Genomic DNA, 24,372 nt, shown 5'->3' with positions numbered 1-24,372 from the left:
GGCTGTATCTTCTGGTCCCACTGTTGGAAACATCCTCTCCATATCCACTCTATTGAAGCCTTTTCAATATTTGATAGGTTTTAATGAGGTCACCCCTCATTCCTCTAAATTCCAGTGGGTTGAGGCCCAGAGCCAGCAGATGCTCCTCATCCGACAAGCCTTTCAAACGCAGAATCAGTTTTGTGAACCTCCTTTAAACCCTCTCCAATGTTGACACATCCTTTCTGAGATAAGGGTCCCAAACCTGCTCAGAATACTCCAAGTGAAGCCTCACCAATGGTTTTTGAAGCCTCAACAGCCCATGTTTTTATATTCCGTAGAAGGTGCAAACCTGGCCAAACATGATCCAGCACATTTATTTCACATGAATCAAGTTCAAGTTTAATTTTTATTTAACCATTCATGAATACCTATGAAAACAGCCAAATGAAACAGCATTCTTCTGAGGCCAAAGTGCAAGACATGCTACCAACAGTCATGTACGAGGCATGTATAGCATATATAAAAGCAGTAAACGTACAGTCACACACAAAAAAACATAATATAGCCCAAGTTCTTAAGTCTGTGGATGTTGTCAGCAAGAATAAGCCTGCAGCAATCAACACAATCCAGCTTGTGTTCCACTGAGTGAACACTGGAGGGCAACACCAATGGTGGGTGGGAGTGGGGGTGGAAAACCAGCCCCCAATCCAGCCACTCCACCTCCAACGTTTTCTTTCCTGGGCAGCTGTAGCAGGTGACACCATGACATGAGACCTATTCTGCATTACTGCCCTGGCCATGTAGCTCCCCAGCTTGCCAATAAACCAGTGAACCAGATTTGCAGTATTCTACATTGCCAATGTGCAACAGGGTCTTGAGATCACAAGATGTCCAAGAAAATCACTTGCTGTTAAACTGCACACAGCCTTTGTGCGCCAACATCTTTCTGTAGGAGGCAGTGACACCGCTGCACCAAGACCAGCTCCTCTGTCAGTGAGCAACTCACTGATTGGGTAGACCTGTGGTACTTTAAGTTCTTCATTCCAGCAGTGTTTCACAATCATAAAAAAGACGTTTTTAAAAAAAACACTGTTGATTGGCCCAGCAGTGGCCACTGCATCTGGGTGTGCACTGGCATGGCACTATTGCAACTCGGGTTTTGGGGTTCATTTCTGGTATCCTGTGTAAGGAGTCTGTGTATGTCCTCCCCATGGAATGCATAGGTTTTCTCCAGGTCCTATGGATTCCTCCTGTAGTCCATAGATGTACCGAGTAGGTTAATAGGTCATTGTAAATTGGCTTGTGATTAGTTTAGGGTTAAATCAGGGTTGCAGTGCAGCTTGAAGGTCCAGAAGGGCATAATCTGTGATATTCTTCAAAATAAATTAAATTAAATCTTAAAATGAACTATAAATAGCTACTTGAAGATAATTGTATGTTTGTACACTTTGAGATATTCAAGGACAATATTATAAAGATTCAGTCCAAACAATTTTGTCAAAAGTTAAGGAACATCTAACTCAGTACCCTGATGGTTATCAAGGAAAATATAACACAAAAATGGGAGGTTTATAAAACTGAATTCAATGCTACCGAAAGCCCAAAGTGAAGTGCAATGGCCTACAAGACTATGGATGAGAATAGGGTCTCATTTGAATTTAATGTGATGTGTTAAATAGATGCCTTATTTTCGATAATTCTCTGATTCTAGGACCTGAGCTGTAGAGTATTCAGATTCCTTGTTCTTTCTCTTTTGGAATGTTTGCCGCATTCTCATTTATGAAGTTATTTATGAATCTGCTTCTGCAACCCTGATATGATCTGGAAAAATTATTAATGTCGTGGATTTTTCATTGTGGCCCTTTAGTTACCAGTCCTCCTGCCACTGGAAGCAGTACCTCTCTCATGTTATCTCCTTGCCTACCTTCACCTCCCTCTGGTGCTCCTCCTCCCTCCCAACCACCCCCCCCCCGCCACTTTTTCTTTCTTCCATGGCTTTCTGTCTCTTTCACCAATCAACTTCCTAGCTCTTTGCTTCATCCCTCCCCCCTCCCAAGTTCCACCTATCATCTGGCGTTTTTCTCTCTCCCCTCCTCCACCTTTTAAATTTACTCAGTTTTTTTCACCAGTTCTGCCAAAGGGTTTCAGCCCGAACCGTTGACTACATTTTTCCATAGATGCTGTCTGGCTTGCTGAGTTCCTCCAGCATTTTGTGTGTGCTGCTCTGGATTTCCAGCATCAGCAGATTTTCTCTTGTTTGTGATTTGATTACTCCTCTCCTATCCCATCTGCTTAACAAAGTTCAACAACCACCTGCTCTTATCTTGCCATAAAGTTATCTGCCCAAGGCGGCACGGTCGCTTAGCAGTTAGTGGTTCAGTTCCTGCTGCTTTTTGAAAGAAGTTCGTACATTCTCCCCATGACCGCAAGGGTTTCCTTTGTGTGCTCCACTTTCCAAGAGATATGGATTAATAGTTTATTTGGTCACAGGACTGTAGTTGGGTGGGATGGGATGGGTTAGTTCAGAGGTCGGCAACCTGCGGCTCCAGAGCCACATGCGGCTCTTTGATCTCTGTGATGCGGCTCCCCGTGGTTTGTTAGCTTTTGAAATGTAATTCGAAATTTGAAGATTATGGTGATCTTGTACAATATGAAAACTTTGCGGAGACACCGTTTCCTGGCACATCCGAACCGGCTCACAATTAGCCACCATTCCGACTAAGGGAGATAGCCTACGGGGGTTTGTGAGTACGTGTCTTTTGGAGCATCCGCGCCCACGGGGACGGGTTGAGGGAGGCTTTAAAGCAAGGCTGTTTAGTTCGAATAAAGTTACCTTTGACTGCAGTCTTTATTTTAGCGCTGCGTATAGCGCTACACCGCTACAACGTGTTTTTTATCGCTATTAATATACATCACAACTGCCAATGCCTGACACCCGCCAGTGCGCGCTTTCTTTTAATTCTTCGATCCAAGGTAGGCTACCTATGTAGTAACCTTCAACCCAACGTCTTTTTTTCGGAGTTCAAAATGTTTTTGATGCATGCAGAAATGTAATTTCGTTTTCTCTGCAGGAGTTCATCAATTTCAAAAATGCAACACATTATAGTTTGTTTATACATAGCATAAAGGCAAAAAAAACCCGTTGTATGCAGTGTTATTTCATTTTGTGGCTCCCAGTGTTTTCTTTTCTGTGGGAAATGGGTCCATATTGGCTCTTTTAGTGGTAAACGTTGCCGACCCCTGGGTTAGTTACTGTGCTGTACTTCTAAACTAAATAGAATATAGACATCTGACCAGTTATACAGTATTCCCTCCTCTGCCCATTAAAGGTTTTTTTTTGTTGTCTATTGCATCAAGCAAAACCTGGTTTATTTCCATTTTCCTCTTATTTACCACACAGAGCTGTTCCTTAGTATACTAGGTATCATTGTGCAAGAAGGAATTTTGGGCAAATGCCTATCAGCAATATAGCAATTCACAGGAGTGAGCTTAACTCACATCAATGCATGATTCCATTCTACACTCCATTTCTTCCTTCCACTAGCACATTTTGACATTTTATTGCTTCATTATAGTGTGATTTCTGATTACCTTGTGCCTAGAGAAATTGCAGATGGTTATGCCCACCTACTCTGCTGAATGTCACATTGCATTGAACAAGCCAGCATATGTATTCACTGTTAAAATTTTTTGTCCACAGGTAGAAGAGGAATTATGGGAGGAAGAATTCTTGGAGCGTTGTTTTCAGGAAATGCTGGATGAAGAAGACCAGGAATGGTTCATTCCAGAACGGGATTTGCCAGGCATCAACCAGATGCAACAGCAAATGAATGGACTATCCATAAGTGAAAGCAACAAGACAGAGGATCTTGTGGTAAATAGTAAAAACAATAATGCACCCATTTGAATGAGTGCAATGTCACTTCATCAAATTTTCTTTCATCTTTCTCTGTTCTAACCACTACAATCCCAGCTCTTATAGTCTTGCTTTGTAATCAAATTTCCAATTTCCCAGCACGGTTATATAAAAAAATGTTTCCGCACTCTTTAGGGTCTGTATGTTCAAATTGTATTGCATGCAGAATTTGTGACCAAACACAGGACATAGGAATAAGGGTAATCCACTTGGTCAGCTTCCCCCACTTCTTTCCATTGTTCTGTCATTTTCTCCTCAGTAAAAACAAACAGAAAGACTCATTAAAAATCTCTTCCATCTCCTTTGGTTCTACAATCAGATGGCATTCTGATCTTCAAAGAGATTTGTTCACTCCCTGGAAATATTTAATATACCTATAGAATATCTTGGGATTTTGCCTTACCTTGCTTGCTAAATCCACCTCCTATCCTCTTCTTGCTCTTGTAACTTATCTTTAAGTGCACTCCTACACTTGTAGGCATCGAGGGATTTACTAGTTCTCAATCATGTACTCAGTGTATGCCTGTGCATAAGTCATATATTATCATTGGAATATATCCTATTTATTTTGGTGTCCATGAGCACACACCTGAAGGTGGTTAATAGCAAATGGAGGCAAGAACTGATACCCAAGAGAATATAAGTTCAAGGTGAGGGTCTGGCCATTGAAAACTGGAGTATGTAGAAATTTCTTCTCAAGAGAGTGGTGAATCGCCAAGATTCTCTGTCTGAGTGGGTGGTAAGAGCTGGATTAGTAGTATTTAAAGTGGAGGTGGATAAATATTTGCCAGATCAAGGAGTAGAGGGGTGTGGAGAAATAGCACAAGAGGAATTTTCAGGCCAGTGTAGATCAGCCATGATCATATTCACTTTTATATGATGTGAAATTTGTTGTTTCATTCCAGCAGTACAGTTGGAACATAGAACAGTACAGCACAGAAATGGGCCCCCACATCTACAATGTTGTGCTGTACCAATTTTATTACTAGTCAAATGGCTACCTAAGCCAATGACTTCTCCGTACACAATGTCTATATCCTTCTGTTTTCCTCACTTTCTTTTGTCCATCTAAATGTCTCTTAGAAGTCCTTAATGTATCTTCCTCTACCACCACCGCAGGCAGCGTATTCCAGGCATCCACTGCTGTGTAAGGGGGAAAAAACGCCCTCATATCTCGTTTGAAATTAGCCCCTCACCTTAAATGCATGCCCTCTTGTATTAGACATTTCAACCCAAGGAAGAAGATGCTATCTGTCTGTTCTATCTAGAAAAGATACAAAAATCTGAGGTGCAAAGGGATTTGGGAGTCCTTGTGCAAAATTCCCTAAAGGTTAATTTGCAGGTTTAAGTCTGCAGATGTGATGTTAGCCTTCATTTCAAGAGGGCTAAAATATAAAAGCAAGGATGTAATGTTGAGACTTTATAAAGCACTGGTGAGGCCGCACAGAGTATTGTGAGCAGTTTTGGGCCCCTTATCTTAGAAAGAATATGCTGAAACTGAAGAGGGTTCAAAGGAGGTTCACGAAAATGACTCCAGTATTAAACAGCTTGTCACATGAAGAGTGTTTGATAGCTCTGGGCCTGTATTGCCCATTGCTAGTGGAGTTTGTGGCAGTTAGATGCAGACCATTTTATTTGCCACGGGAATTCACCTCTGTTCTTATATTCGGTGTCTACATTCCCCCCAGCGTTAATGCTAAGGAGGCGCTCTGTGAACTGTACAGGGCTATTAGCGAACTGCAGGACGCACACCCTGATGGACTGTTTATTGTCGCTGGTGATTTTAATCACGCGAACCTTAAGTCATTGCTCCCCAAATTCCATCAGTATGTGGACTTTGCAACGAGGGGGGAGAGAACATGGTTTACACAAACATCTCCGACGTGTACCGGGCAGAGCCCCACCCCCACCTCAGTTACTCAGACCACATCTCTGTTATGTTAATCCCAGCATACAGACCGCTCGTCAGGCTCTCCAGACCAGTTCAGAAGCAGATGAAAACCTGGCTAGCAGGAGCCATCTCTGCTCTTCAAGACTGCTTTGAGCACACTGACTGGCACATGTTCAGGGAGGCTGCAACCGATAGCGACTCTGCCAAATTAGAGGAGTACACAGCATCAGCAACCAGCTACATCAGCAAGGGCACTGATGATGTTACTCTGTCCAAGACCATCTCTATACGCGCTAACCAGAAGCCATGGATGACTGCGGAGGTGCGTGCGCTGCTGAGGACCCGCGATTCCGCCTTCAGAGCAGGTGACAAAGCAGCTCTAACAACAGCATGGACCAAACTGTCCCGAACCATCAGAGGGACAAAGCATCCACACGCCCAGCTAATCCACAACCACTTCCAGGACAGCGGTAACAACACGCGGCACATGTGGAAGGGCATCCAGGACATTACCAACTACAGGACAACATCACCCAACTGTGCAGGTGATGCCTCCCTCCCAGATGTGCTGAATAACTTCTATACCTGGTTTGAAGTGGAAAATGACCTGGCAGCGAGGAAGTCCACCCCTCCTACAAATGACCAGGTGCTGTGTCTCACCGTGGCCGATGTGAGAAGAACCCTGTGCAGGGTCAACCCACGGAAGACTGCTAGACCAGGCAACATCCCTGCTAGAGTGCTCAGAGGATGTGCAGACCAGCTAGAAGATGTTCTCACTGACATCTTCAACATTTCCCTGAGCAGCGCCACCGTTCCAACGTGCTTCAAGGCTGCCACCATTGTTCCCGTGCCGAAGAAGTCCTCAGTGTGTTGCCTAAATGACTACCGTCCCGTTGCACTCACATCCATCATCATGAAGTGCTTCGAGAGGCTCGTCATGAGGCACATCAACACCCTGCTGCCACCCTCACTGGACCCCCTGCAGTTTGCGTACTGTCCCAACTGCTCAACAGATGACGCCATTGCCACCACCCTCCACCTGGCCCTAACCCACCTGGATAAAAAAGACACGTTCAGATGCTGTTCATAGACTTCAGTTCAGCATTCAACACAATCATCCCTCAGAAACTGATTGGAAAGCTGAGCCTACTGAGCCTGAACACCTCCCTCTGCAAGTGGATTCTAGATTTCCTGACTGGGAGACCTCAGTTACTCAGGATCGGGAGCAGCATCTCCAACACCATCACACTGAGCACGGGGGCTCCCCAGGGCTGCGTGCTCAGTCAACTGCTGTTCACTCTGCTGACCCACGACTGTGCTGCAACACACAGCTCAAACCACATCATCAAATTCGCAGATGACACGACCATGGTGGGTCTCATCAGCAAGAACGACGAGTCAGCTTACAGAGTGGAGGTGCAGTGGCTAACGGACTGGTGCAGAGCCAACAACCTGTCTCTTAATGTGAACAAAACAAAAGAGACTCCACTCCCCACTGAAGATCGACGGCTCCTCAGTAGAGATCATTAAGAGCACCAAATTTCTTGGTGTTCACCTAGAGGAGTATCTCACCTGTGTCTCAACACCAGCTCCATAGCAAAGAAAGCCCAGCAGCGATTCTATACTTTCTGTGAAGGCTGAGGAAAGTCCATCTTCCGCCCCCCATTATCATATTCTACAGGGGTTGTATTGAGAGCATCCTGAGCAGCTGCATCACTGCCTGGTTCGGAAATTGCACCATCTCGGATTGCAAGACCCTGCAGCAGATAGTGAGGTCAGCTGAGAAGATCATTGGGGTCTTTCTTCCCGCCATCACAGACATTTACACTACACGCTGCATCTGCAAATGAAACAGCATTATGAAGGACCCCGTGCAACCCTCATACAATCTCTTCTCCCTCCTGCCATCTGGGAAAGGCTCCAAAGCATTCGGGCTCTCACAACCAGACTGTGTAACAGTTTTTCCCCCCAAGCTATCAGTCTCCTCTACCCAGAGCCTGGCCTGACACCTTGCCCTGTTGTCCTGTTTATTATATATTGTAATGCCTGCACTGTTTTTGTACACTTTACGCAGTCTTGTGTAGGTCTATAGTCTAGTATAGCTTTCTCCGTGTTTTGTTACGTAGTTCAGTCTAGTTTTCATACTGTGTCATGTAACACCATGGTCCTGAAAAACGTCGTCTCATTTTTACTATATACTGTACAGCAGTTCTGAACAGCTGAACAGCAGTTATAGTGGAAATGACAATAAAAGTGACTTGACTTTGTATTCACTGGAATTCAGAAGAGTGAGGGGTGACCTAATTGAAACCTATCGAATGGTGAAAGGCCTTGATAGTGGATGTGGATGGGATGTTTCTCTGGTGGGTGTGTCTAGGACCAGAGGACACAACCTCAATGGAGGGGCATTCTTTTAGAACAGAGATGAAGAGGAATTTCTTTAGTAAGAGAGTACTGAATCTGTGGAATTCATTGCCACAGGCACCTGTGGATGCAGAGGTTGATAAATTCTTGGGGAAGGCAGGAGATTGGAGCTGAAAGGAAAAATAAATCAGCCATGATGAAATGGCAGAGCAGACTCAATGGGTCAAGTGGCCTAATTCTGGTCCTGTATCTTGTGGTCTCTATCTCTGGTAATCATATAAACCTCTATCAGATCTCCCCTCAGCCTCTGGTACTCCAGAGAAACAAACCAAATTAGTCCAATCTCATTATAGCACATGACCTTTCATCCAGGCAGCATCCTGGTAATCCTCTTCTGCACCCTCTGCAAAGCTTCAACATTCTTCCTATAATTGGGCGACCCAAACTGTATGCAATACAATTATATATGTGGCCTAACTAGAGTTTTATAAAGCTGCAACATAACTTACTAACTAACTTTTGAACTTAGTGCCTCAACTAATAAAGACAGGCATGCCATATGTCTTTTTAACTACCTTATCAATGTGTGTAGGCACTTTTAGGGAGGTCTGGATTTGGACTCCAATATCCCTCTGCTCATGACACTGTTAAGAGTTCTGCCCTTTACATTAAAACTCTTTACATTTGACATAAGGCATAACAATCTCTAAATTACAAAAATAAATAGATTAAAAAAGGATAATGAAATATGGATAATTACATTATCAGTTGGCAGAGGAGGGGTAAACATCTTTTCAGGCTCCTATACCACCTCCTGGATGGTAGCATAGGATTTTGTGAATAAACTATATGAGAGTTGTTTTAGGTGCTCAACAGAAGCTGCAGTCCTTAATCTCCATTATGAACGAACTAAAAGCCTTTCACTGATATCAACAGTCAGACACTGTCTCTTAAAGTGAATGCAGCAACTCAATGACAGTGTTTGTGAATGATGTAGAACAATTTCTATTATGAACAATAAGTGTCATCTGTCAGCCTTTACATTACCCTACGTGCCCCCCACAACACCAAGAATTCACAAAACAGGCAAATCAGCACGGCAGGTCTGTCTGGAGCTCATATGAGCCACCTCTGATTTGGTCCGTATATGCACTGGTTGGAGTAACAGCAGGTGCCTCTGGCTTGTCCAAGGGTGTGCTGACACTCATGGTCATGTGATGCAGGGGGGTATGGTAGTGGAACCATCCAGGTCTTACTGAGCCAGTTTGAGGCAATTGACAGAAATACTGTATCATGGTGGCCAAAAGCAAGCAAGGTAGAATGTAGGTCAGTCAACTGGAATCCAAGTGTGCTGTTCGCCATGATGGGAGGTTGGAATAGTATAAATGAATTGAGTTTAGTGAGGTGGATGGAATGCTGCTGAGACACCGAGCAGGCGGTGGTGAAGTCAGGAATCAAATGACGTGGCACCCTTAGCAGCTGCCTATAAACAAACTCGGCTGCAGAGGCCTGCAGATCCTATTTTGGAGCCATTCTGAGCCCCAGCAGGATCTCCAAGAGATGATCGTGCCAAAACACATCATGGGAGTCCCTCAGAGCAGCCATTAAGGAATGGTGGGACTGCTCCCACCAGCCATTGGATTGTGGGTGATATGCTGCAGTGTGATGCAATTTTAAACTGAGGTTTTGGGCCACTGCAGCCAGAAGTTTGATGTGAATTAGTGAGAACAGTCAGATGGGGTGCTGAACTGAGCAAACCAGGTGTTGATGAATGCCCGAGCCATCTCCGCAGGTGTCCCTGACGCGAAAGGGACAACCTCTGATCCACTATGGTAAGGAGATGCGTGAAACCACAGGAGGGGGAGTCAGAGGACTAACCAGGTCCACATTGATGGGGTCGAACTGTCACTCAGAAACCTCAAAAGGTGTTAATGATGTCCAAACATGATTATTGATTTTTTTTTGCCTGCTGACACACAACACAGGCTGCATTCTAGTCATGCATGTCCTTCCTAAGAACATACCACACAAACCTTAAAGCAACCAGTTTCTTTGAAACCTTCCTGCACGGATGCGAGAGGTTTTGAAGGAGATAACAACAGTATGCCTCTAGTTGCAGGCACTATGGGCAGGGGTGACCAGTTGAGACATCACACAGGAAGGCAACTCCTGCATCCCTAAATTTGTCATTAGCCAACTGCAGGCCCGTGATGCTGTCCTGTAAGCCTGGACCTCACGCTACCATGTGTATGGCATCAATGGCAGGACTTGAGAGGCAGTCAGCCACAGCATTATTTTTCCTTTCGATGTGCTATATACCAGTCATGAATTCTGAAATGTAGGCCAGGTGCCACTACTGCCTTACAGACCAAGTGTGAAACACTTTGGCCATCGCCTGCACAAGTGGTTTGTGGTCAACGAACACCATGAAATGCTGGCCTTCCAGTGGAAAACAAAAATTGCAGATGGCCAGATGGAGATGAGAAGCTCGATGTTAAACGTGCTGTACTTCCTCATGGGGGGTGGGGGAGGAGGTGAAGGCAGGTGAGCAGCTGCCACATGCCTCCAACCAACTGTTCATGCACAGCACCCACAGCATAGTGTGAGGTGACAGTAGTGATGATTATAGGTGCCCTGGGGAGTGGATACACCAGTAGGGTCATGTTCAGAAGAGCTCATGTGGTGGTGTCAAATGTACTAGTCATGTCTGCTGACCACTCAAGCACGCAATTTGGGGAAGTGCCTTTAAGAGCACTATTGAAGGGGAACATAAATTCAGTTCATGAAATGAAATGATGATAGAAGTTCACCATACCTCAAAACTCTTGTAATGCAGGACAGTGAAAAGTCCATGGTGGTGGCATGGTTGACGCACTTCTGTGGGTATTCAGTGGCTGAGAAAGTCAATAGTAGACACCCAAACTGGTATTTTGCAGCATTCATAATCAGCCCATTTGGGCTTAAGTTTGCAGAGATGAGATGTGTTCATTTTTGGATGCGTTGGCAACAAGTATATCATCCAGGTGTCTTTTAACATAGGGTCCATTAGTCACTGTGCTGTATTTTTCAGTACAAACAGTACATGCAGAAACTCAAATAGGCCAAATGGGGTTATAACAGCGGTTTTGGAATGTCCTCAGCACATACAGGCGTCTAATGGTAGCCACTGATTAAATCCACTTTAGAAAAAGATCATCTTTCTGGCTAAACATGCCAAAAACTCTTGAATATGTGGGACTGGGTAACAATCTGGTGGTGGCCTTGTTGAGGTAGTGGTAATCGGAGCATCCATGGCAGTGGCCATCAGGCTTAGGAACCATGTGGAAGGGTGAAGCCCAAGGGCTATTTGACTGCATACAATGTCAAGCATATCCATGTTAGCAAACTGCCTTCATGCTGGCCTGCTTTTCTGAGTCCAGACTAAGCGCATGGTTGTGGACCAGTGAGCCAGTACAGAAATGTGTTGCTTGACCCCATGCTTTGTGACAGTGGTGGAAAATATGAGCTTGATGAGGTTTGGGGACTCAGAAGTTCATTAGTTCTATTTAATATCAGAGAAATGTATACAATATACATCTTGAAATTCTTTTTCTTCACTAACATCCTCAAAAACAGAAGAGCTCCCTGAAGAGTGAGTGATAGTTCAAACGTTAGAACCCAAAAGTCCTCCTGCCATGCAGAAACAGCAACAAAGCAACAACTTTTCCCCACCCCCACTCACTTCCGCAAAAAGCATCAGCACCCTCAACATACCAGGTATGCAAAAGCAAAGCCCCCAATAAAGACCATGATCTGCAGTACAGTTGGCCCTCCGTATCTGTCAACCAACCACGGTTCGAAAATATTCAAAAAAATTCCAGAAAGTTCCAAAAAGCAAAACTTGAATTTGCTGTGCGCTGAATCCACGCGAATGAAGTGATGTGTAGGCATACCCTGCTGTAGCCTCCCGCCATTTCACAGATCCTCAGTCTCTCTCCAGGACTCGTTTGAGAGTCTCTTTCTTTCACTACATCTGTTGTGAGCGAAAGGAAGGAGTTTAAGGCAGTAAGCGATGGCTGGCTAGCTATGTAAAGCGCTACAGCCTTAAGAACTTAAAGATCACAGGAGGATCGGCATCAGTTGATGCCGAGGCAGCATCAGCGTTCTCTGAATAGCTACAATGATTGCGTCTGTACTGAACATGTACAGACTTTTTTTCTTGTCATTATTCCCTAAACAATACAGTATAACAACTATTTACTTAGTATTTACATTGTATTAGGTATTTTAAGTAATCTAGAGATGATTTAAGGTATATGGGAGGATGTGCTTAGGTTATATGCAAAAGCTACACCATTTTATATAAGGGACCTGAGCACCCACGGGGGGTCCTGGAACCAATCCCCACGGATACTGAGGGATGTCTGTACAACAAAAATTCTACTGCCACAGGCTCTCTCTCCCCCTAATAAAGGGAAAAAGAAGTTCCTCTTTCACAGCAAGAGGGGAGACATAACAAAACAACTTGCTGTTTTGTGACCCAAGAATTGGCAGGAATCTCTTCCCCCACCGAGAGAGGGAGCATGCGATTCGCCAAGTACACAGCTCCTGACCCGTTGTTCCCAATATTTCGTTCTCTTCAACAACGCTTCAGTCAATGGCACGGGCTTAGAATCAGCCTGTCCATAGGACCACAAAGCCTCGGAACCCCTAAAGCACGCTTGTCTTCTGGGCCATGTCCTTGGGATATCAAAAAGCACCCGGGGGTGGGTCACGCCACTGCAGAGAACCAAAGTCTGAGGGTAACTCAAGGTCAGGGTTTTCAACAACCTGAAAGGCTCATCAAAGGTAGAAATTAAGCTGTTTTCGTAGATGAATGCAAGGAGTTGCAGTTTAGCGCCCAGCAAGCAAGTGAATTCACAGAGCCATTATGGGAAGCATACTGGGGTTACATCCAGAAGCTTCATCCAGAAGCTGGCAGTTCTTAAGGTCTACTGACAATTCTTTGGTGCACAGGAAATCTATGCTGAGCAGGAATCTAACAACTTTATCTAAAACAAAGTCCCACATGTAGCATTGTCTACTGAAGCAGAGTGTCATATGTTGTATCCTACAAGTTCAATTCCTTCTGTCGTCAGCAGCATCTAGTGTGAACCCATCACTCTCTGCCTTATAATCAACAGGTGACACTGGCAGCACACTCACTTTAGCACCCATGCCACACAGGAAGCATCACCCTGAAAAGATGTCCGTAACTGACAATAGACGACCCTGGCAGCTGGAACTCACTGTGTTCACAGACCTTCAACGTCATGATGTACTAGACTGTCAAAGCTGATTGGCAATTGGCACTTCTTGATGTACATGCCAAAGGGTATGTGGTAAAAACATAATTGGACCATAAGATATAGGAGCAGAGTTAGGTCATATGGCCCATTGAGTCTGCTCCATCATTTCATCATGACTGATCTGTTATTCCTCTCAGCCCCAATCCTCTGTTTCTGCTCTTATCCCTTCATGCCTTGACCAATCAAGAATTTATCAACCTCTGCCTTAGATATTCGTTAAGACTTGGCTTCCACAAGTACCTTTGGCAATAAATGCCAGATTCACCACTCCCTGGTTAAAGAAATTCCTCTTTATCTCCAATCAAAAAGAACAACCCTCTATTCTGAGGCTGTGTCCTCTGGTCCTAGACTCTTCCAACATAGGAAACATCCTCTCCACACCTATTCAACCAAGACCTTTTAACATTTGATAGGTTTCAATTAGGTCACCCTCATTCTTTGAATTCTTGTCAATACAGGGCAGAGCTATCAAAAGCTTGAATCCTGAAATCATTTTTGTGAACCACTTGAACCCTCTCCAGTGTCAATATTTCTAAGATAAAGGGCCCAAAACTACTCACAGTACAAGTGTGGCTTCACCAATGCTTTATAAAGTATCAACATAAGATCCTTGCTTTTATATTCTAGTCCTCTGGAAGTGAATGCTAACATCGCATTTGCCTGTATTCCATCTGCCACTTCTTTGCCTCCTGCCATTCAGCCACTGCTTTATCTATGCTGGTATCTTTCCTGTAATACCATGGGCTTATAGCTTGTTAAGCAGCCTCATCTGTGGCATCTTGTCAAAAGCCTTCTGAAAATTCAAGTACACAATGTCAAGTGATTCTCCTTTGTCTATCCTGCTTGTTATTTCTTCAAAGAATTCCAACAGATTTGTCAAGCAAGGTTTTCCTTTGAGGAAACCATGCTGAATAAGGCCTTTTTTATTATGTGTCTCTAAGTACCCTGAGACCTCATCCTTAATAATCAACTCCAATATCTTAACAGCCACTGAGCTCAGGCTAACTAGCCTATAGTTTTCTTTCTTCTCCCTCACTTCCTTGAAGAGTGGAGTGATATTTGCAATTATCCAGTCTTTTGGAACGATTTCAGAATCTAGTGATTCTTGAAAGATCATTACTAATGCCTCAACAATCTCTTCAGCCACTTCTTTCAGATCCCTGGGGTGTACACCATCTGATCCTGGTGATTTATCTACCATCAGACCTTTCAGTTTCTAAGAACTTTCTCCCTAGTAAAGGCAACTTTATCCACTTCTGACCCCTGACACTCTGGAACTTCCAACATGCTGCTGGTGTCTTCCACAGTGAAGACTGATGTATAATACTCATTCAGTTTGCCTGCCATTTCCCTGTCTCACATTACTACCTCTCCAGTATCGTTTTCCAGTGGTCCAATAACAACTTTCACCTCTTTTTGGTCTTATCCTCTCCACATCCACTCTATCAAGGCCTTACATCATTTGGTAGGTTGCAATGAGATCACACCTCATTATTCTTAATTCTAAGGAGTATTGGACCAGTACCATCAGATGCTCTTCATATGACAAGCCATTCTCTTAAAAACCAACAGAAAACAACTAAAAAGCAACTGAAGGCATGCTGATTTACTGCTGATTTTTTTTGGTATTTATTTTTTTATTGAAGCTCATCATCAAACAAACATTTCCATAAGATGTATTTCAGACATTGTACATATATATCACAAATCTCCACAAAGTATTTATCTGAGGTATACACTTATAGAAAAGAGTGGAAAGAAAAAACAACCAAAAGGAAAGAACTATGTATAAGTAGGGAGTGATTTTTTTTTTCTTACAACAGATTCATTGATTTGTGAGAATAAAATCAGGCCTATGAGGCATTATGTAGTTAAACCATTTTTCCCAGTATGAATCAAATTGTTCCAGCTTATGACTAACAGATGCTGTTATCTTCTCCATTTTGTAAATGTCCATTGTAATTTCCATCCATGTATTTAAAGTTGGGCTCTCCTGTGATAACCATTTCCTAGTAAGAGTCTTTTTACCAGCCGCCAACAGTATATTCATTAAATATTTATCTCTTTTCAACCATTCTTGAGGTATATATCCAGAATATATGGTCTTAAGAGTATTTCACATTTCAAGATGTCTTGTAGGGCACTTACTGCTGATTTAATTCCCTATATATATATAGCAGCCCCCATGATTGTAATATCCCTGTTGCATGCACCTTGAATTTCCTTGCACATGTCCCTCATATATGCTATTTGTCTATAAACCACTTGTATCAAAGTTTATACTCCTTGCTGCATAATTTACCCAAAGCTACCTTCAATTCTTACAGAAAAATCTGCTAAGCCTAGAACCTGTCCCACTATTGTACTAATGTTGTCTCTTATTAACAACACTACCCTTTTTCTTTTTATCTGTTAATTGTAAAATGGGTACTGTCTTGCTAATTGGTAGACTGTGAACTTGTTTCCATTTGATAGGATGCAAACATGTATTGTTTCATGTGGCCAGCATTTTTGATGTGCTGAAATATGAATCAGATTTAATATCGCTAGTATTTATCATGAAATTTGTTGTTTATTAGCAGCAGTACATTGTAATACGTAATAACTGAAGTTTAAATAATCTAATTGAGGCTTAAAATAATTTCAATAATGTAATTAGGTAGAAATCTCTTGGTTGGAGAAACTAATAAGAGAAATAGAAGCAGCAATAATCCCCCTGCATGAGCTCTACCATTCAAAAGTATTCCAGGTTATTTTATTATCAAAGTATTTGTATGTTACCATTCATAACTCTAAGATTAATTTTCTTGTGGGCATTCACAGTAACTACAAGAAGCACAATGGATTCAATGAAAGACTCCCTACCCCCAAGCGGGCCAGATAAACAAAATGTAAAGACAACAAAATGTGCAAATAATAAATAAGCAATAAATATCGAGAACTTGAGATGTAAAGTCCTTGAAAGTGAGATTGTGGGCTGTGGGAACAGTTCATTGTTGGTTCAAGTCAAGTTGAGTGAAGTTATCCCCCCTGTTCAAGAGCTTAATGGTTGAGGGGTAATGACCATTCCTGAACTGTGGTGTGGGTCTTGAGGCTTCCAGATGGCAGCAGTGAGAAGAAAGTATGACCTGGGTGGTGGAGACCCTGATGATGGCTCCATGCAGATGTGCTCAATGCTGGGGAAGACTTTACCCATGCTGGACTTGGCCATATCCCCAACTTTTTTCCATTCAAAGGCAATAGCGCTTCTATACCAGATTGTGGTACAGCCAGTCAATATACTCTCCACCACATATCTATAGAAGTTTGTCAAAGTTTTAGATGTCATGCTGAATCTCCACAAACTGAAGAAAGTAGAGTCACTGCCATGCTTTCTTTATCATTGGCACTTGTGTTCTGGTCTCAGGACAGATCTTCTGAATTGAAGGAATTTAAAGTTGTTCACCCTCTGCACCCTTGATTCCCTAATAGGGACTGGCTCATGGACCTCTAGTTTCTTCCTCCTGAAGTCAATAATCAGCTCCTTGATCTCTGACATTGAGTTGTGAATCTGTTGGCATCACCCAAATAGATTTTCAATCTTCCTCCTATATGCTGATACATCACCACCTTTGGTTCAGCCTTTGATTCACTCTTGGCTGAACCTGTACTTCAGTTCCATATTCTTCTGTTTTTCCTCCCCAAACCCAGTAATCCACCCTAACTTCAATAATTTCTTAATCTGTTATCTTCAAGATTCAAGATTTTCAGGATTTAAAAACTTTGTTGTCATTCTAACCGTACATCAGGTCTGCAGGGCAGAATGAGACAGCGTTTCCCAGGAGCAGTGCAATCATAACATAACAAATGCAACACTAAATAATAAACATAACAATAAATAGTAAAACACAACAACCACATGTCAGTTAAAAGCAAATTATAAGTGTCCATTGCAAGTTAAAAGTGTCCAAAGCAGAGTCAGGTAGAGCGGCTATTTAGCAGTCTGACTGCCTGTGGGAGGAAGCTGTTTAGTAGCCTTGTGGTTTTAGTTTTGATGCTCCTGTAACGTTTGCCTGATGGCAGAAGAACAAACATTTTATGGAGAGGGTGTGAGGGGTCTTTGATGATATACCGTGCCTTCTGGAGGTATTGACTCTGAAAGAGGTCTTGGACAGAAGGTAGGGAGACTGCAATAACCTTCTCTGCTCCCCTAACCACCCTCTGCAAGGCTTTTTTGTCGGAAGCACTGCAGCTGGAGTACCAGGTTGTGATCTGAAAATGTATTGGTTTTAACTTGAATTGTACTCAGTGACTGAGTATCCACAAACCCTCTGAAGTAGATAATTCCATAAGTTTGCAACCGGCTGCACAAAGAAACTTCTTATTCTGGTTCTAATTTTTATTATGGGGTCTTATCCTCGTGTATCCTTTAGTTGTAGAACAATTCCTCTGCATACAATCCTGTATGTTTCAATGAAATTTTCTCTCGTTATTCTAAACTTTCTAGTTAGGGGAGAACAATCCTACTTGACATGTATGACAATCGCCTCATCTAGGAATCAATCTGGCAGTATATCCCTCAGAGATTCAGTCTGATTTTGGTTTTAATTTCGATACGTCTATGCCATTGGGTTAATAGACACTTCGACGTGTACATGGAAGGGAAAAGCTTCAGCTCTTAAGCCTTAGAGGATATGGGCCAATTAAGACTAGATTAAATGGGAATCTTGGTAGCCATTAAGGGCTATATGACCTTAAATCAAGAACACTTTCTTCCCACTTAGGATGTTATTGTCAGCTATTTAGCAGTTTTATTTTTAAAAAATGACTTTGTATCTGTCTAACCCAAATAAATCTAATTGTTTCCTCTCTCTTCCCTCTAGAGTAAAAGTACTCTGAATCCGGACGCCAAGGAATTTGTTCCTGGAGTGAAGTACTGAAAATTTGAGAGTCTTGTAGGCTGCCCTCTACTGGAGGAAGCAAAAAAAAAATACAATTTCTGAACACTGTGAAGCGAGTCACTTTTTAGGATGGCCAATTGGTTATAGATGCTATTGGATTACCCACCCTCTCCCTTTCCCTATGCCGAAACTTGTTTAGATTGAATGCTCTTTTTTTAAGCTTCATTGCAGAAATAACTTGTTCCTTTCACAATTTCTGGTATGTACAAGGGTTCGGCTAGTGTGCAGTATTCCATTTGCCACGCATCACAGTGGGTCTGCTACTTAAAACAACTGGTCTCGTGGTTTGGTGGTTGAAAATGATGAATTGCCACAAAAGTTTAGGGACCTTGTGTATGTCTTGAAAGATGGGTTTAAAGTAACAGCCCCCCTTTTCTAAATAAACAAGAATTGGTGTAAGCGAAACAACAAAAGCACTTTGCCAAAAAAAAAGATTCTATAAGAATTATAAAATTACAATCTGCTGGAACCCAACGTGCACTGCTTTGGCTCTTTTACTGCCTAATTATAAATGTCCTTTTCCAAATTACAAGAGCCTTATAAAGGTGGGATAGGGGGGTTGGTTACAAATAAATATAACAGTATTACCACTACCATTTCAGGTAGGTAGTTTTATTATCTACAAGATGATCCTAACATAACACTAGCAGTAAAGGGAATGAATGCTCTGGAGGCTAAATGTGTTACAATGCATATTGTGATATTTTGTTTAGAAACTTTGCATCTCTTTTTGTGTTTTTTTTAAAAAGTGCAGCCCAACAGGCTTTAAAAGGGGATGTTATTTGTCTGGAGTGGGGGTTGTGAGGAAATCCTTCACTGATGGGAAAATGAATTGGGTTGTATAATGAGTGGGAGTCAGGTTACTCACAGTAAAACATGCACAGATGCTCATCGAAGAGCATTTTTAACCAGAAAGCACCTAACATGGTGAATCAATTAATTTCAGTTTTTACCAAAAGGTCATTGCTTGTGCTTGCCTTGATGGTGAACATTTCACCACTGTTGTACTCTTTCTTATTCTCTCTCATGTGTTTTGCTCTCTCACGCTTGTTCTCTTGTTTTCGCTCTTTGTTTTTCTTTTGCACTGTTCATCTGTGGGAAGATGTTAGTGCTCATTTCAAGAGTTGGATGTCTTTTCCTCTTTTGGTCTTAATGCAAGTGAGTGCTAAAGAAAAATATACTGGAAAATAGATTTTTATTTAGAATAATAAGGTACTCAGCCACTTTTCAGCTTTTATCAGTGAGACATTAGGAAGTTTAAGGGTTGAATGCGATTTTTAAAAAGATCATGAATTTCTTCATTTGTCAAGGAGATGTGTTGGTTCTGGACTTGCAGTATAAAGGTGGTTTGCAGGTACTGTGATTGAAATAGAGATGCCAGTATTTTTGTTACACATTGTGTTTTAGTGGAAGGGAATGTCATGTAGCTTATATTTAGAAACTTACTTTATTTATTAAATTCATTCAAATGCCTTGATGTTCCTTCAGGTGCAAATTCAGTTATGATGCGGTGGGGGGGGGGGGGGGGTTGCAATGCAGGTACAGTTTACAATTTGAAAGCCTTTTGTGGTGTGCATTTTTCTTTGTGAAAGTTCCATGTTAATCCAGTCCAATATAACTCATAGAGCATGAGGCAACCTTGGTGTTTCAGTATTGACTCTCTCTGAAATTTGGTTCAGGGGTATTGCAGTCTTATACAAAATGGGCAGAGGTTCTTCAGTGGCTCTGACTTCACTTTTGCTAACTCTTTTCCTTAGTTTCAAGTATTTCTTTCAAAGCCTCATGTTGGTTTATATTATTCCTAATAATATAATTGTAGTTTTCCCATTTTGAAACACTTTCATTGTGATTTAATGCACCAATTTCTTACCACAACTATTACCAAGGGCTTTATCAGTTTTTTTCCTACAATGTGCTGAGAGAAACTGATATCTAAGGTGCAATTACTACAAGAAATGCTTTGGCAATCAATAATTGACTGCATGCCAGTCTTCTATTTATTCTCCAGCACCACCCACTCAGCAATGGTAGAACTTCACCACAGCGCTTTAATAAATAAGGATTTATTTTTAAAGATTTTGTTATGCAGTATATCAGGTTGTAACTTAATCCATTTTAACTCCTTAATTCCCATATTAACGAGCGCTTCAGTGCAATCTTTAACATCAATGTCTTCTGTTCATCAAAGCCCATGGTGAAATGTTTTATTTTTATAAACTGGGTGGATGGTAATGGCATCATTTTGAAAACCAGTTAATAGCCCTTTAAGAAGGAAATAATATTTGTGTTCCTATTTTGACATGATACAGTAAATGTTTACCCCTTGCTGTCCTACCACGCTAGACTTGTTCTTTAATGTTTATATTAGATCAGTGCTTGGAAAAACTTTCATCCCCCTCCAGTATTCGGCACTTCCTGCTCATCATGTAACTGCAACACAACTCATATAAGCAACACCCACCACTGCTCCAGATTAGTGTGAAATTCTGTTCCTCAAGCTTGTGGCCAGTTACCAGTTACCATTTATTGCAGAATAATAGTCACATTTATGTTCACCAGAAACTCATTTGAGCACTCAAAACATTTTTAGTACCTTTATTCTGGAAAACACATTTCAATCCTAACAATCTGGACAATGGCAGCCACGCCATTGATGTAAAGGTTGGGTTTTGGTCTCAGTGGTGTTCCCATGAATGATGGCAGGGACCGGAGGTCCTGAGTTTGATATTGGTGATTGCCAAATTAATACATCTCTGCAGTAGATGTGTTACTACCTCACTGTGCATTCTTGGACAAAGGAAGAAATGTCATCAGTATGCCATCCAGTACCTTGTCTGGTCTTGATGGAAGTGTTCATATGCGAAGCTTAATTGGATACTGTATTTATGACTGCAGTTTAGTAGTCAATTTTTATTTGGTTGGCTATCTTTTATGAAAATGGTCATATTCAAATTAAGTATAGCTGGTAAAAACAGACAATGTTCTAGAATGAATTGATTAAAATTTGAATGATATAGCGGGGTGTTTAGGAGGGTACATAAACTATCTCTCAGATGAAATATCTACCCTGTTATTACCTTGACTTTTTAAAGCTAACCTTGGTTTAAATGTTGCTCTTTACTTTTTTTTCCAGAGCTGTTCATTTCAGTCGTTAACTCTGTATATTTCAATTCAATGTTGCTATCTGTCTAAAAGAGAAACTTGTTACTCAATTCTGCCCAGTTTGTAGATATGTTTAGTGTATTCTCAATCATGAATTTTCAGGGGTAACAATTCTGCCTACTGCATGAATTTCAGTGGATTAGAACAGTTACTGCTGCTTAACTCAGATGCCATCCAGAGGGAAATGGACGCAGGTAACATTTCTAATACTCCCTTGTGTTAAATAGGCTTTTGGGTTTAAAACAAAAGTGCAGGAATCATCCTTTCTCTTACTAACCCCCAACCCCTACATCTTTAATTGGAAGACTGCTCAGCAAAATTTATCCCAAATTTAGTTCTTACTGGTTAACTAAAATGAGTACTGTCAGATTGAGTGAAGTGGAGCACATAGGAACATAGGTACCACCTTTCAACAAAACAGGATTCAGTTATCTTGTCCAGATCTGTTTATAAAATTCTCCAACAGCCATGTTAAAAAATTGTTAATGCCTGCGCAGATTAACTTTATCCAGGTTATTTTTGAATATATTGAATTTGTTGGAAGTTTATTAAGAAAACTGGCAGGTGTTTCTCCCTTTCTGCCACATCCTGTAAATCTCCCAGCATCTGTGGAGCATTAAGGTGCTGCCCAAGAAGATTTACTTCTGTGTCTGGTATTTCCTGCATGGTTTCAAAACTGATTGCAGCACGCGACAATTTGATCTTTTTGAAAATTGTGGAACTCTGCTATATTGTATCCATGAGTTTTAATATTGTTCCTTTTGTGTGATTTGTGCTCATACTTTAAAAACAGAAACAAACAAACTCTCAGAGAAATTCCTGATCTATCCTGAACTTGGCCTTGAATTTTATTTCGAGATTTGGAGAAAGTTTTGTCTTTCAATCCATGCATTTAAAATTTTATGTCACAGTTGCCTGGGTTTTTAACCAGTCTTGTAGCAACTTAATGAGAAACAATTTTATAGTTTTCTGCTATTCTGTGCATATTTATGTACATTACCGCTGACGTTTAGTGATAACCATTTGCTTGGTGAGTTGTGCTTTGGAAAGGTCAACATATGGCAGAGTTAACATTGATTCGCATAAGGATTATACATAACCAGTTTTGTTTCCTGATTTTGTTTTACATCCCTTCAGTATTCCATGCATTCAAGATATGCATGCAATAATTCAGTTCTTCTCATTGAGATACACCTTACATATAGGGTTATACAAAGAAAACTACTGCTGTACTAATGTAGATGGTGTAAAAGGACTGGGACTCTTGGTACCATTCTCATTTCAAGAATTGCTTTATTATGGGAGAATTTGTATTGGTGCCAGAATCCTAGACATGTTTTACCTTTGTGTTAGCTTAATAATTAAATTAACCTTTAACATTGCTATTTACCTGGGTCAGTGGGTAGTACTTTTACCCATGTAGAGGGGGCTTTTTTTTCCCATTTGTTTCAATGCTTGAGGACCACATTTAGAAAACCTCCTTGCACGTGGAAATGTGTTTCCAACATCACAACAGAAAGTATACATCAACAAATGCTTTCTAGCACTTTGTAAAGTAGTGAGATTGTGAAAGGCATTAAAGAAGTGCAAGTTTTTCTCTCATGAAAATGATTACAAGTCAATCATGGCCAAAAATAGGGAGGGGGAAGTGAAGTATCCTGTTAAGCAGTATGTTAAGCTTATGAAACCAAAATATTTAAGTTGTAAAAGAAAACCTCAGTTGAACATAGGAACATAATGTGTCTGATTTTCTTGGCTCATTGGCTGTGTTTTTTTTTGGAAAGGTCTAGCACCAGCACTATGCATATAGGGGCAGGGCAATATTCTGATTAGTTTGCTTATAATCCTCATTTTGCTTGTGTTGAAGCTCAGAATCCTCCAACTTATTGCCCATTCAAATCAGTTTTGATAACAATAATTAAAATGGTATTTGCTGGATTGAACCTTAATTCTTTAAGCTAAGGTGCAATTCAGATCGTACTCCATATGGCTCTTGGGCATTTAACAAGGCCACTCCATAACCAATCTTTAGGTGGTTAACTGTGGGACCTTCTAACTCAGTCTCCTTGCCCATTTAACTGGGAGTTATCTAAGATCTATTTTAGCAAGAAATAACCTTGAGCCCTGTCCATTTCTCCCCAGATAGCCTTCAAATTACTGCTGTGTATTGTCGGCAGTGGACACCTTGGCCCATAACTTTCAGTTACACAGTATCATCGTTGCTGTTTTGCTGCTGCCCGGTAAATAATGGGTTGGGTCACTCCTGCGGTAAAGTCTGTTTAAACCACAGTTGCCAGTACAGTTCTGTATTAATACCATTTCTGTATTAAAAAAAATGAGTTCTCAGCATTTTGTCGAGACGAGGGTATTATCCGAATGTGTTTGCGGATGTATCGCCTTTGTTTATTGTTAATTATCTGACACGAGTGTGGAATAAACTTTGTAATTTACAGTTTTGTTTGGTCTTTTTCTTGAACTGAGAATTTTATCAAGACAAAACTATGAGAATTCTACATTTGAAAAAGTGTATCGTGAAGCATATTTTGTCAAGCTTGATGACTTGACAATGCAGCTTTAAAATGAGAAGGTCTTGTGCCCTCTTCTGGAAGACCACTTCAGGGTTCAGAAAGTGTAAGATGAGGTGGATATGTAAATTTGTGAAGTAGACCTGTCACTAGGTAAATGGGATGCCATGGTAGCACAGTTGTTAGCGAGATGCTATTACAGCTCAGTGCATCAGAGTTCAATTCTGGTGTCCTCTGTATGTCCTCGCAGTGGAATGTGTAGGTT

General features: G+C 41.5%; 1 protein-coding gene across 2 annotated transcripts in view; it reads left to right on the top strand.

The window, feature by feature from the left end:
* Positions 1–24,034, top strand: part of paip2b (poly(A) binding protein interacting protein 2B) — a 118,108-nt gene extending 94,074 nt beyond the window's left edge. For both annotated transcript variants that reach the window (XM_059965780.1, XM_059965779.1), the window contains 2 exons: positions 3,683–3,856; positions 18,343–24,034. In XM_059965780.1, the coding sequence (XP_059821763.1) occupies positions 3,683–3,856; positions 18,343–18,399 (231 nt within the window). In that variant the 3' untranslated portion in view covers positions 18,400–24,034. The remainder of the gene's footprint in view (positions 1–3,682; positions 3,857–18,342) is intronic.
* The last annotated feature ends 338 nt before the right edge of the window (positions 24,035–24,372 follow it).

The sequence above is a fragment of the Hypanus sabinus genome, chromosome 3, assembly GCF_030144855.1.
Source record: "Hypanus sabinus isolate sHypSab1 chromosome 3, sHypSab1.hap1, whole genome shotgun sequence".
NCBI lineage: Eukaryota > Metazoa > Chordata > Chondrichthyes > Myliobatiformes > Dasyatidae > Hypanus > Hypanus sabinus.
Note: the sequence above shows the minus strand (reverse complement) of the source record. Positions and strands in the feature narration are given on the sequence as shown.